General features: G+C 33.6%; 1 protein-coding gene across 1 annotated transcript in view; it reads right to left on the minus strand.

The window, feature by feature from the left end:
- ADGRB3 (adhesion G protein-coupled receptor B3) overlaps positions 1-15592 on the minus strand; it is a 499532-nt gene that overhangs the window by 49113 nt on the left and 434827 nt on the right. Inside the window, exon 12 of the mRNA XM_011977290.1 lies at positions 12048-12156. Within this exon, the coding sequence (XP_011832680.1) occupies positions 12048-12156 (109 nt within the window). The remainder of the gene's footprint in view (positions 1-12047; positions 12157-15592) is intronic.

Here is a 15592-nt window from a genome sequence, read left to right on the forward strand (position 1 = left end):
AGAGAAGAGAAGAGAAGAGAAGAGAGAGAAAAAAAGAAAGACAAGAAAAGAAGAAAAAGGAAAGAAAAGAAAAAGAAAATTCAAACCCAAAATGTTTGTGGCTATGTCTACATGTTTTGTTTTGTTTTATTTTGTTTTGTTTTATTATACTTTAAGTTCTGGGATACATGTGCAGAATATGTAGGTTTGTTTTATAGTTATACACGTGCCATGGTGGTTTGCTGCACCCATCAACCTGTCATCTACATTAGGTATTTTTCCTAATGCTATCCCTCCCCAACCCCTGACTCCCCAGACAGGCCCTGGTGTGTGATGTTCCCATCCCTGTGTCCATGTGTTCTCATTGTTCAAATCCCACTTATGAGGGAGAACATGCAGTGTTTGGCTTTCTATTCCTGTGTTAGTTTGCTGAGAATTATGGTTTCTGGCTTCATCCATGTTCCTGCAAAGCACATGAATTCATCCCTTTTTATGGCTGCATAGTGTTCCATTGTGTATATGTGCCACATTTTCTTTGTCCAGCCTATCATTAATGGGCATTTGGGTTGGTTCCAAGTCTTTGCTATTGGGAATAGTGCCGCAATAAACATATGTGTGCATGTGTCTTTATAGTAGAATGATTTATAATCCTTTGAGTATATATCCAGTAATGGGATTGCTGGGTCAAATGGTATTTCTAGTTCTAGATTCTTGAGGAATCACCACACTGTCTTCCACAATGGTTGACACTCCCACCAACTGTGTAAAGCATTCCTATTTCTCCACGTCCTCTCCAGCATCTGTTGCTTCCTGACTTTTTAGTGATCACCATTCTAACTGGCATGACATAGTATCTCACTGTGGTTTTGATTTGCATTTCTCTAATGACCAGTGATGATGAGCTTTTTTTTTACATATGTTTTGTTGGCTTCATAAAGGTCTTCTTTTGAGAAGTGTCTGTTCATATCCTCTACCAACTTTTTGATGAGTTGTGTGTTTCTTTCTTGTAAATTTGTTTAAGTTCTACATGTTAACATGGAAGAAACTCAAGAATTCTTGGCCTGTATCCTTACTGGAAATCTTAATTTTTGAAGTCATGTTTTCTATTTGAGGACAGCTTTCACAATTCATGTCTGGTATGGCAAGATATACTATTCAAGCATACTCCTTCACCATCACTATTTCTGTTACAGTCATTTCACTCTTTGGTCCATAAGCTCTTTTCTCATACATTGTACAGCTACAGGAGAAGTCAGCTTTTCCTCTACTTTTCCTATTCATGTTCCCAATGCTGCTGCACATTAATGTGCATTCTCTATATCATACATTTGCAACCTAATTCTGTGTGACCTCCTTAGGTTTCTTTAGACTATGAGTATTTTCTTAGTAAATAAAAAATTCAAAAGAAATTATGTGCTTTAGAATGAAAGGTTTGGCCCTCTATTTATGCCCTCTCTCCTAAACAGTTGCTGGAGGGATGGAGACTGAAGGAGTAACAAGCAAATTCACATTTTCATTATCTAAGATATGGTATAAAAGATTTACGAAAGCTTAATTTGTGTAATTAGCCAGAAAAATAATTTCAAAATTTTTAACAAAGTAGATAGATATGAAGACTATTAGCAGAAAAGAAAACAAATGGTCAGGAGTTATTTCACCTCGATGCAGAAATATAGAACAGATGAGTATGGTTTCCCTAGAGTCACATAATAAAAAAATTACACTGAAGTTCATTATATAACAGAAGTAGGTTAGAGTGTGGTTGGCTGAGCAAGATAATGAAACAAATCTTTAACTCTGGATTACCAAGATGCAAAGGGGAAAAAACTGCACCCACTCTGAATGGGAGGCACTGATGTCGGACAAATTATGTGGGTACCCCTCTCACCCAGTCTGAAAGGTTGTGAAGAGTAAATAGCATCATGAATATTGGTGAAAACATTAATTTGGGGCATGTTATGAAATATTAAGGATGCCATAACTTTTCTTAGAAAGCTTGAGTAATAAATGGGGAAAAACAAATAAAAATACCTTTCTTTATATTGTACTCAAATGGTACTTGTGAAGGAAGTTCAGAAGTTTAAGGTTAGAAATTGGCATAATATCTGATAATATAGAAAGTTTAGAGCATTTGGGTTACTCAAAACAAAAAAGAGTATTAACAACGTTTTCAAGTTTCTCAGGGAAAAGAAGCATTATTTAATAATGACACCATGAATAATTGTGTCTTTGAGCATGGCTGTTTAAAACAGATAAGATAAATTTAGAAATGTTATGTTACTATTTTTTTCACACCAGTTAACTTCTAAAAGAATGCAGGCCTACTAATAAATTGAAACATCATAACATGATCAGTGTTTTCGACATTAAGGTCCAGGGTTATAACTATAAGAGCAGTTCTATTACAAATAACATTTGTAAAGCTGTAGAGATGAAGATGTTTTGCAAATATATTTCCAACTTAGACAACAGACTTCTATGGTATTCTTATTTTTAAGTTTTTATTAAAACAAAACAAACCAAAACAGAAAACAGCTTTCAAAAGAATGGAGCTGACTACTTTCTTGCTGGACTTGGTTGAGACTTAAGAGTTCTATTCTAAAGGCTTCATGGCCTTCCAATTAAAAAAGAAACACAAAAATGGTAAGGAAAGTAGGATTTATTTCATTTGTTAGCTGGCAACTCAATATGAGTTACAAAGTCATTTTAATGAACAATTTCATTCTGGCTTTTGCCCAAGGATTTGTATGGTGGGATGATGACAGAATGCTGATGGCTTCTGAGGATAAAATTGCTCAGTCTCCTTGAGAACAGTAAAAATGAAATGGGCTTAAACCACAGGAGCAAGGATTTGGGTTGGAGTTAGGAAGGATAACATATTTTTAAAAAGCCAAAATAAAACTGCTTTGAATTCTAAACTTTACAGGCATTCGAATTGCTGCCAAAGTAAATTTTTGATATAAATCTGTCTTGCTTCTGTAGTTGGGTTCTTGGGGATGCAGTGGAGACATTTCCTTGAGTGCTCTACTTCTTCCACACTCTATTTCTAACTATCAGCAAGCTCTTTCAGATCAACAACTAAAATATCTTCAGCATCTGACTCCTTTTCACTATTTCACTGTCACTTGACCCAAACCTCTGCTCTCCCACCTGAGTAAGCACAGCACTGCCCTTCCTATTTTCACTCAAGCGCCAAATAGTCTATTATAATATCTCCACTTCATAGTCAGAATGAGTCTTTTATACCTAAATCAGATAATAATCATGTGCCACATGATGTCTTGGTCACCTATGGACCCAATAAATGATGGTAGTCACATAAAATTATAATGCACCTGAAAAATTTTTGTTGCTTAGTATTTACTATGCTGTACATTTTACCATTATTTTAGGGTGTACTCCTATTTAAGAAAAAAAGTTAACTATAGAACAGCTTCAGGCAAATCCCTCAGGAGGTATTCCGGAAGAAAATAGTGTTATCATAGGAGATGCCAGCTCCATGCATGTTATTTCCCCTGAGGACCTTTCAGGTGGACATGATCTGAAGGGGAAGACAGTGACATTGATGATCTTGACCCTGGGTAGGGCCTAGGCTAATGTGTGAATTCATGTCTTGGGTTTAACAAAAAAACTAAAAATCTAAAATTTAAAAGTGAAAAATAGAAAAAAGTTTTATAGAATAAAGACATAGAGAAAGAAAATAATTTTACACCTGTACAATATGTTTCTGCTTTAGGCAATGTATTATTACAAGAGTCCAAAAGTTAAAAAAACTAAAAGTTTATAAAGTAAAAGAGTTGCAGTTAGCTAAGGTTAATGTATTATTGGAAAATATATATTTTTATAAATGTAGTGTAGCTTATGTGTACAGTGTTTATAAAGTCTACAGTAGTGAATAGTAATTTCCTAGGCCCTCACAGTCACTCCCTACTCACTCACTGACTCATGCAGAGCAACATGGAGCTGTAGGCTCCATTAATTGTAAGTGCCCTATGCAGGTGTACCATTTTTAATATTTTATACCAAATTTGTACTACAGCTTATCTATATTTAGGTACACAAATATTTACCCTTGTGTTACAGTTGCCTACAGTATTCAATACGTAACATGTTGTATAGATTTGTAGCCTGGGAGCAATAGGCTATCCCCTGTAGCCTAGACGTGTAGTAGGCTCTACTATCTAGGTTTGTGGAAGTACATTCTATGATGTTCACACAACAAAATAATCTAAGGATGAATTTCTTAGGCTGTATCCCCTTAGGTAAATGACAAATACTTGTTAAGCATTTTGTATTCCTTTCACACCTCAGACAAATACCTTATAGTTTCTCTTCCCACTCCTTTTCTGACTTCATTTCCTCCCACTGCTCCTCCCTCAGCTATTCCAGCACTAGTGGTTTTCCCCAGTTCCTCCAATATATGAAGCACATGAGTGCATCACGGTCTTTGTACTTACTGTTTCTTCTGTCTGGAGTGTTCTGCCCCTGCATATCACTGCATCTCATGCTCTAAAGGTTCAGTACTACATTCAAACATCACTTTGAAAATGAAAGGCCCTCCCTGGTCATCCTCCTTGAAATGACACTGCTCTCTTGACTCATTAACTGCTCACTCTGTCGACTGCTTTATTCCACTGTGTAACAATTACAACCACTGGACATGTTTGATGGCATTGGTTTGACACCTGTATCTCTACTACAAAACATAAATTCCGTGAGAGCAAGAGGTTTGTCTAATTCGTTCACTGAGAAATCTTCTAGGGCAAAACATGGTACATATTTACTGAATGATTGTCTGAGACCTCTTAAAGCTGGTTAAATCCATGAATCATTACCAATCTATCACACTAGTACTAGGGAGCACCTTAGCCTGGGGTTCAGTTGTGTGCAAGAAAGCCTATCACACACCTGGGCAGTTTGTCTTGTTTGTTCCTAACAGGGTCTGATATAGCCTTTCACAATGTCAACCTCCCTAGTGCTTCCACCCCAACCATATGGAATTAGAGGATCCTAGTAAATACCATGAGATAATTTTTATTAAATGAGAAGCAATCAAAGAACTCTACGGCTGCATATCAAAGTTTAAAACTATGTTTGAACTGCTTGTTTTCTCAGGAAACCAGTATGTTAGCACAATAAAGAAACAGATATTTTTAGTTGTATTTTTTTTCCTGACCTACAGAAAAACACCCACTAGCTTCAGGTGTTTAGCAAGGGTGGTAAAGAGCCAGAAGACAGAGATAGAACTTAACACATTTAGACTCAAATCTAGCTGACTGAACCAACATCAGGTGCTACAAATAAAAATACCAAAAAAAAAAAAAAAAAAGTTAAATTGTGTATTTTTCAGGCATGGTATCAACAGACTACAAATGTCACATTTTTAAAGAAAGCTAATCAAACAAGAGATGGGGATGTGTGAATCACGAAACTAAGCAGCAACACAAAGGAAAATAAGCCTAGAAAGAAAAGTCACTATATTTTAGAATAATATTGTCAGACTGAAAGTTGGTTTCTCTATTAAAGAACAAGATTTTCTACCAAAGGAATGATTAAGTTTGCCAGTGAATATAAGAAAGAACACAGGTTCGGTGCTGATGAAAAGGCATTGCACAGAGAAAGGAGATGTCAACATTGTATCACACCATTTTTCAGGTTGAATTTGGATTCAATTTCAGAAAACATCAACTATGGATTTTCATCCTGACAAACCTAATATTTAATATTTTCTAAACCAACAAGACACAGGAATATTTACCTTTTCAAAGAAAAATATCTTACTATAATGCTTTCAAGGCACTAGCCTTATTAGATTTCTGGATAACTAAATTGATACGTTTTAGATTCTTGTATCTGTTAGGGCTTATATATCAGAAGAACTTTTGAAATTCCTTACAACTAATAATTATAACATTCTGTATTTGAAGATCTTATTTAGCCTAAAACCATTCCCTTCTTATTTGATATTTTCAGCATCAAATAATTCCTAAGGAACAGTTGTGAAATAGCTGTAAGTGGGTGTAGCAACATTCATCTATCTAAAGTAAATTCATAAAGATTACTGTATCAAAATGTTAAGGGTGTAATGCATTGAAACCACATAAATAGCTTGAAAATTTAGGTCCTGTTCACTGTGCTGCACTTTTCCTTAATAATTTTCATGTTATAGAATTGATAATTCCATAATATTTATCTTAATTCTTAAGATACTGAACTTTATTAGCAATTGATATTAAGTATAGCAATCAATTTGAAACGTTCTTTCCATTTTATTAATTATAGGACACTGATTTTATTCTGTATTGTTCTGGAACTCCTTATACCTACTACCTCTAATCGTTATTATTCTGACACCAACTTTCATTCTTTGTTTTTAATGTAGATATCACCTTACGTCTCTTCTATCTTATTATTGTATTGATAATTGAAAAAAACTTTCATGGCTTCAACTATCACTTTTATGCAGTTGATCACCAAATGTGTACTTATAGATTTGACTCCTCTAATAAAATCCAAGTTCTCATTTTATTTTTTCCACTTGGGGGCTATACTTGTCTAAATATTAATATGTCAAAAATACTCACAAATGTGTGTTGAATAAACCTAATCTCAATCCCTCCATTCTCTCTCACATCCCAGTCAGTTATGGAATCCTATCAATTCTAGCCTCAGACAGAGTCTCAAATTCATACCCACATGTCAGTTCCTATTCTTACCACCAGCAATTCCTGTCTTCATTGTCTCCCACATGAATTACTATTAAAAGCCTTCTCTCTACATTTGGACTCACTATGTTGATGGTGCTTCCCAATTTCAATCAATTCCATTTTCTCATCTTACACATGTTCTCCCAAAGCACAACTCTTACCAGGTAAAGATTCAGTGACTGCCTATTATCTTTAGAATTCAGAACCATGTATCAACCTGCCTTTCCAACTTTATATTACTTCCTTCACTTCTATACATATGTGCTTTTATTAAAATAGATCACTTTTCCCCCAAGCACAATTTCAACTTTGACATCTCTATATCATCTTTGCTAACAGAATGTTCTGGACTGTAACCATCTATTTGCTACCTGCTCTTCTTTATGTTGACTTATCAACAATTCAGTCATTCTTCAAAGTCTACATTAAATGCTTCCTTCTCTAAGAAGTTTTTCTTGATCCTTACACAGAACAACATCTCCGGAAATAAAGTACTAACATTTGGCTTATATGACACATATCAAAGTGTATTTGATGTTTATTTATTGATGTAATTCTTTACTGTCTACAACTAGACTGCAATTTACTTGCAGGCTAGAAGATTAGTCATTTATTTTAATGACCTGAATCACTTAGCAAAGGCTTTGCTTATAGTAAGAGAAAAATTCTTTTTGTCTGTACTTGAACGTAGTCAATGGGTGAGTAACATTGACACATCACTGATCTTCCTTGAATTCAGTTCAATGAATGCAATTCTAGTTCTAGGTTCTAAACTAACACAATTTCTAAAGAATAGGATATTCTTATCAATAAAAGGAAATGTAACATGCTACATGAAGCTATTGTGAAAAATATTTAAAAAACTGAAAATGTAACAAAAACTATAAATCATCACTGTAACTTTGGACAAATCGTTAGAACAATATAGTCCCATTCCCTTGCCTTGTCATTCTAATCATGTCAGATCTCATACACTCTATTTTGTATTTGGAACTGCAAACAGCTAGACCTCAAAATAATGTACTTTTATCCTTTTCAGGGCTTCACGTTATTTGTTTTATGCTACTATCTCAAAAGAAATCCAAATACTTTGAAGCCATGAGTTTAAATTTATCATTTGAGTATATTTTATACTGTATTTAATGTAAAAATGTTAAAGGAATGAACAGTATCAAGAAAGAGAGTGGTTAGCAAAGCACAGAGGATGTGAAGGATGAAAAATGAGAGGAGATTTATTCGGCAATTAGAGTTTCCTTTCAAATAGGAGTTTCAGAAAAATAATAAGAGAAATAGGACTGCAAGGTACTTAAGGAAAAATGTTTAGAGGAAACGTATAGAAAGCAAGTTGAAGTAAATCTTCAAATAATATTTTCACTGAAAAATAACTTTTTGTCTTGTTGAAAAAATAACCTTTTAAAAATGTTTCATATTAAATAATATAAAGATATGGCCCTCCAGACCTAATTGATACTTATACATTTTTTAAATTATTGATATATTGAAAAAGTCACATGCTTTTCCTAAAACAAAAACCACTTACCTATGCAGACAGTTAAAACATTTCAAATATAATTTTTTTAAAAAGAGGCATATTGAAAATTGAAATCTTTCATAGACATTCATTCATTCATTTATACAGTAATTATATAAACTAGTAGAGCGTTTAGTCTTTAATAAATGTTCATTAACTCATGTGTTACAACTTTCATGTGTCTATTTTAAATGTCATATATGTATTTAAAAATGAAAACTAAATATTCTATTGAAGCTTGATTATTTTATAAATTCATTGGTTTGAAATCCTTATTTGTAGATTATTTTCTTCCAAACCTCTGTTAAACATTTTGAGATCATAAATCTTTTAAGAAACAGATCAAAGCTATGAACATTCTCCCTACAAAAATGTACATGCACGCATATATATCAAAATGTTCATAGAATTTTTTTATCATATAAGAGCACTTCACTTATCAAAAGCTGATACAGATGGGGACATTTTTCAGAAAAAAAGAAGCTTCAAACTTTTTCATTTGAACTATTTTTGAAGAAAGTCTTTCTAAAATATGTCACTCCTTTTTCTGAGATTTTAATCAGATTCTAGGAACTTTTATCTTGATGAATTAAGGCCATGCTTTTAAATATGAATTATTGTCCTAAGTCTTAGAACTAATGCTCTCAAACGTGAGACATGAGTTGTCATTTCTATAGGAAATGACAATAAGGAAAAAGTATTTCTTTGTTATTATTGTTCCAGCACTTCATCTATTCTATTTGCTATATATGTGCCTCTAATAGCACTGCTTCTGCTTCAAACTCATTCTATTTAATCCAGTAACTAGAAAACAGAAATGCTAACACTATATTTAAAGTTGAAATAAAATAATCTATTGGTTCTGAGAGTCTTTTATTAAATTGCATGGTTTTTTTGGCATTTATATTGGACTGTTCAACTCTTTCTTCCTTCAGGAGTTTACTATCTATAGTCCAGAAAAGTGACTATATATCTATAGTCCAGAAAAGTAGCTATACATATAGACTTTATGAAAAAATAATTTATAATCTCTCCAAAATACATTATGATTTTTGAAGTTCTTTAAGTAATCTTAATCCAACACATTCTATAGAAAATGGCCATAAGGAACAAACTTTCTTAGTTACTTAGTCTCTATTCATTTCTCACATGCTGTGTACATGCCTGTGTTCCTGCATACATGTCTGCTCAGTATAATGGGCAGACTGTTGGATAATTAATCTTTGGACTTAGAATGTAAGACAGAATGAGGGCCAACTCACATGTTTCACAACTTTCTACTGTAAAATAGTCTCTATTCATGTCCATGCTCAAAAACATTGGAAATATGAGACATAACATTATAATGTTTTACATATATAGTATCAAATTGGGTAACATAAAAAGTATTAATAGTAAGAGATCATTATTAATATTACTTAATTTGATACTAGTGTATGCAATTTGGAAAACTCCTGAATACTATGGAGCATAACCCTCAGTTCTAGTCACCAAACTACAGTGTCAGTCAGTCCCTGAGCTAACATTTGAGGAAATCAACAATAAATAAGATGTCTTTTGGGTAGTCCGTATAAACAATGTTTATAATTTTTACTCACAGAACATAACTTTTAATATGGATAAGTGTTGCTATATAAACAATCAGAAGGCAGAACAATCACACTATCCTCAGGCAAGATGGACAACGATATAGGACGATATTGACTTTATTTGCAGCATTCGATTGCTTTGAGTTATGCTTAATATACCTCTTAAAGTTTAATCACATTTAAGGGAAGAAGGCAAACCTAGATAACATAATCTTATTGTGAAAAAAATACACAATGTTTTCAAATATACAAACTTGGTAAGTCAAAGAAAAGTAAAGATGAATAAATGATTGCAATTTATGGACATTTGTGAAATTTTTATACCAAGTAATACTAGTGCTATAGAGAATGTGATATGCTGTGATTCTGAAACATAAATCCAAATTTAAGTTTAAATCCAATTTAAGTTTGCTAGACTCTGTGATTGGCTTTTTTATAGTTTTTTTTTTTTTTTTCTAAACACATTCTGCACAAATGCCATGTATTGATCTGAACATCCTTTTAATTAGCAATACCTTTTAGAAGTAGACATTAACATTTACAAAAAGAAGCAGAAAACAATAGTTCTTTGTTTTTCTATCTCATTTTAACTCATAAACTACTTTACCAATTGTCCAATCTGCCCCAAGACCCTTCATAACTCATTTCCTTCCCTTGGGAAAGTGGTTCTGACTTGGGTGACTAGCATCCCTGGAATCTTGCTAGGTTCCTTCCATGTGCCTTAAAACTCATAGCTGTGATTGCTAAACCTTTTCCACAGACATGATATACCTTTCCAACAAACTTTCTTTCCTTTATCTGCCCAGTGACTTTTATAATGGACATTGAATTGGGAATTTCTCTGATTTCTGAATTCATCTTTCAACAAAGATACCACCTTTGGTCTCTTTTTACTCTAATTGTCCATAAGAAGAAATAGCTTCCTCCATTACTGAACTGGCACAAGCTGCTGGACACCCACTCTGGAGAAAAGTGTAGGCCCTCCAACAGGCTCAGAAGATACATTAAGATGTTAAACTCACTGATAAGGCCTGTGCTGGATGAAGAGGATACATGGGCTCCAAAACGTCTCCAGACCTTTGAAGTATCCATTACACAGACTTTCCTCAAATGAAGAATATTATCAGTAGTTAACTGTAACCTATTGTAATCTGAGGTCATCCTGGTGAAGATATCCCAGGATAAAATGAGTCCCTGCAGGACTTAGGTACCTTCAGAAGAAATTAAGTATAAAATGAACCACCAAAAGCCTTAATCATAAAAAAAAAAAATATGTTCTCTACCAGTTGAACTTCCCTAGTTAATTGCCCCACCAAAGTTAGTCTCTTCCTAATCCAGAAACTAAAGCATAATTATCTGTGAATATGAATATAGGGCAACATATGTTTATTTAAACACATTACTATCTATAGTTCAGTGGTTTTTATGTTAAGAGTATTAAAGTATGACAAATGAAAGAAAATAATTCTGAATCACAGTAACATTATCAGAAGAAGCTTTAAAGAAATGAGAAAACTGTAAGCCTATGTCAATTCAATGTGTATCATTAAGAAGACTATTTCTTGGCTCTTGTTAATTTTTAACCACAAAGAGAAATGTGTCATTTGGTTAATATAATGGTTGTTGCATTACAGAGTCCACTACAGAGGGACTTGAGAGATCCACTGTGTACTGGAAGATATTCAGAAAAACTGCAGTGGCAGCAGTTGCACCATCATCTTAACCCTGGAAGGTATTCTCAATGTTCCACCACACACAGATTCAGCACCTGCCTGGGACAACCAGTGCGAAAGTAACTCGGCATCCTCAAGAACAATGTATGGAAGAGCATAAAGAGTAACATGTTGTTTTCAAAATAACTAGTGTGTATACACACACATACACATTCATAACTAGATTGGATAGCAATAAGCATTTGGCAGAATGAAAAAATAAATACATATTATCCTACATATACACGTGAAGACACACACAACTAGGCCTACAAGCAGTCATACAAATGCATGAAGATAAATACAAATATATGTGTGTGTGTGTATATATATGTGTGTGTGTATATATATATATATAATGCAATGTGTTTAGGCCTATCTAAACGTCAGACACCAAGTATTCGAAATATATTTGCTCACATGTACTTAAACATATGAATAATGAATATTATACTTGGAAACGTATGGTGCAGATACTTGCAAATTTTTTTATTTCAGAAAGTTTTTTGGGGAAAATCCTATTTCTTACCTACATTTCCAGTCATTAAGTATGAATTCTGAAAGTCCATCATCCCCATTCCAACAATGTGTATAAAATCTTCAATCACCTGCATTAACTCTATTGACCCTGGATAAATCTAGAAAAAATAAGCAAAGGTTACATGGAATAAAAAATCGATACATACAATGGCATATATAACTGAAATTTTTTAAACCTACATGAAATCACAAATGAGCTTTGTTTTACTTCAAAAAAATCTACAGCTGCCTATAGTTGTATTTTTTAAATTAACAGTTGAGAATGACATCAGATGTCACATGGGAGGAACTTTGGAAGTAATATGATGTAGTGATTAATCCCTCATAAATCTAAGGGAACTCAAAATAACAGACTGTCTCTTCAGAAAATACATGACTTTTCTTTTGATGAACTCTTTCCATCACTTAAATATAACAAAAACATAGAACACTGAAATTGGGCTCTTTACATGTTTAACTTTGCAACTACATGAGGAACACAAGAGGAAAAACAGTTAATATTGCCACCATGAAGATATTTACAAACTATTAAGTTATTGCATAATAATAAATATCTTGAGAGAAACATTTATTGTTTAATAATTATAATGTCTGCCGTAAGAATAATGGTAATAATTTTAACATTACAATAATATTAATAGCTCTAGTGAATGTTCTTTACATGAACAAATACAAAACATACCTGTGGGATTATTATTCATATTTTAGGAAAGAAGAAGAAAGACCTCAAGAAGGTTAAACAGCATACCTAAGGCTATATTGTATCTTTAATAGTGGCTGAGCAATACCTACCTATCTAACTGTCCATCTATGCATCTATCCATTTATCCATCTACCTACCTATCTACCTACCTACCTACAGGACCATCTACCTACAGGACCATCTGCCTCCATGGCCCGTGTGTTTCTTTCAACATCATGTCACCTCACACAGTACAAATGGACGAGTGTTTTTTTTATTTGGCAACCATGATTGTGGCAATAGTTCATAGTGTTTGGGACATAAAGGCTATTGAAAATGTCCCATGCACGTGTATAACCCATAAAGCTTATAAAGTCAGCCTGCATTACATAACCACTTTAGAGGAGAAAATCTTTCGAAGTCAAGTTAATTTCTTGTGTCCATTCAGCACCACTGCATTTTCTAGCCATGAAAATTAAGTGGATTAGAGAGTTCTAGCTGCTTTGTAATCGCAAAGACTAGTGCAGAAGACGAAAAGGCATTCTGAATAGCAGAAAAGCATATAGTCAGAGCTGAAAGTGACAGCAGGCATATGTGTATTTCAAAGGGGCTTGCGGTTGTGCCTGTCTAAAAATCAGACAGTATCCACAGTGTATTTACTCACATATACTTGAAGACATGAATGACGGATATTAACTTAGACATGTATAGCTGAGTTAGTTCCAACTTTTAATTGTAGAAAGATTTGGGGGATAAAACCTATCGCTTAGCTTCACTTTCAGTCATTAAACACAAATTTCGAAAGTCCTTCATCCCACTTCCAAGAATGTGCCTAAGATTTTTGTTATCGCCAAGGCTTCCTGCTACTGCTGTATTTTCCCCTTATCTTTGTATAGGTGTGTATGTATATGAGTATGTGTAGTGGAAGGATGAATACGAATTAAAATAAGAGGCTTATTTTTTTCTGTTGAAAATATGGGAAGAGGCTCTCCCTCCCTCAACCCCACTCTCTTCTCCCTTTTCTTAGAGCATTTACTTTTGGAAACCTAGTAACTGTAAGCACTTTTTCTCTTTGAAATGCATATCAATTTATTTAAAAGCTAAATAGTCTCCTACAGCTTAAAGATTCAGGAATGTCTCTCTTTGAAAGGTAAATATACAGAAAGATAGTGCCCCTTTTTCTCAGTTTCTGTGAAAGGTAGAAGCCTAACTTCAGAGGCCTCTTGAATTTTGCTTCAAGTGGCAAAATTGCTTCCAGTCATAAAGATATAAGGAGGTTATTTTTTTCTTTGAATAAGGCCAATTAAGTAACAAGATGGTCACCACCAATTACCAAGTGAATTTAGGATGAACTATGTGAATTTAAGATGAACTATGTGTGACAAAGGGTGCTCTTAAGTCCTCTTCAGAACTAGTTACTATCTACCTTGAGGACACTGCTAGGCTGTGTAATAGGGTCTTTGTAATGTCAGCGGATTGCCTATGATACACATTACATTCTGGTTTACTGCTTATTCAATAATGAATGTGTTTTCTTTCTCTTCTGCCTTGGTGGAGAGGTTTTTTAGGTTGACTAAAGATTCTGTTTATATTTCTCCAAGTGTAGTCAAATGTTATAGAGCAGGTTATAAAAGGTTGCCAAACTTTTTCTGTTTGCATATAGTAAATATTTTAGGCTTTGCAGGACATGAAGTCTCTGTTGTAAACTCAACTCTTTCCTTGTTGTACCAAAACAGCCATATATAGGTTATATGTAAATGAATGGGTGTGGCTATATTCCAAAATATGATTAACAAAATAAGCCTCAAGCTGGATTTGGCTCACTGGCTGCAGTTTGCTCACTCTTGCTCTAGAGACATACGAATTTTCAATGTGATAAAGAAATATCAAACATAATACATGACTAAAATGACTTGACTTGACTAAACTGGACTTGTCAACTCCAGCCATATGGGTAGAGTGTAAAGCAGTGCTATATAGAAAGTAGTTTTTGTGTGTGTGTTTTTGTTTTTTTACTTTAGTATGCTGCGTTTTTAGTAGAATGATTAATCTAAACATAGTTTTATCCTTCGTAACTGGAACTGATGGGTAACAAATTCCGAAATGACCGTTCAAAAGAGTAAATTTTGTTTGCAAAAAACTTCCGATGTCAATAGCCACCATTTTACTCAGCTCATTTTCCAAACGTACACAGAGTTCGTTTTATATTTACTTTTGTTAAGGTTATTACTCAAAAATAAGGAGACCCACAAATATTATCTTTGATAGATTTTAAACAGTACCTATTTCCACAAAGTTCACCCTTTGTGCCACAAACTCAATAGACCCATTCACCACCTGGCTGCATTTATGACACCACCTTTTAGTAAAAGCTACAGAACAGGGTTGTTTTTGTCTTTTCAGTTTCAAATCGTTATTTCAAAAACAGTATTAAGGATCATTATTATTGGAAAAAATACTTTAAATATAAGAATATAGCTAACTCAAAATCTCAAGGAAATAGATGGTTTATGAATTCAGGATTTTTCATTGACAAGAAGTTCTGCCACCATTCATTATTTGTTAAAGTTAGGACCTCACAGTAAATAACAGCATCTGATGAATTGCACTCTTGTTTTAAATAGGATATTATATATTTCTTCTAAATATATCCATAATTAATAGTCTCTAGCATTCTAGAAAGATGTACTTAGCCTCTGCAGCTGTATTCTAAGGAAAGACACCATCTTCTTACAGTGAGTGAATGAGGCTGTCCTCTAGAAGAAAGTCAAGGACAAATATGTAACTCGAATTGGTAGAAAAAAATAGATTTAAAGTATTAAAATAAGAGTTTTTTTTTTTTTTTTTTTTTT

This window comes from Mandrillus leucophaeus, unplaced genomic scaffold (genome assembly GCF_000951045.1).
Source record: "Mandrillus leucophaeus isolate KB7577 unplaced genomic scaffold, Mleu.le_1.0 Scaffold177, whole genome shotgun sequence".
Classification (NCBI taxonomy): domain Eukaryota; kingdom Metazoa; phylum Chordata; class Mammalia; order Primates; family Cercopithecidae; genus Mandrillus; species Mandrillus leucophaeus.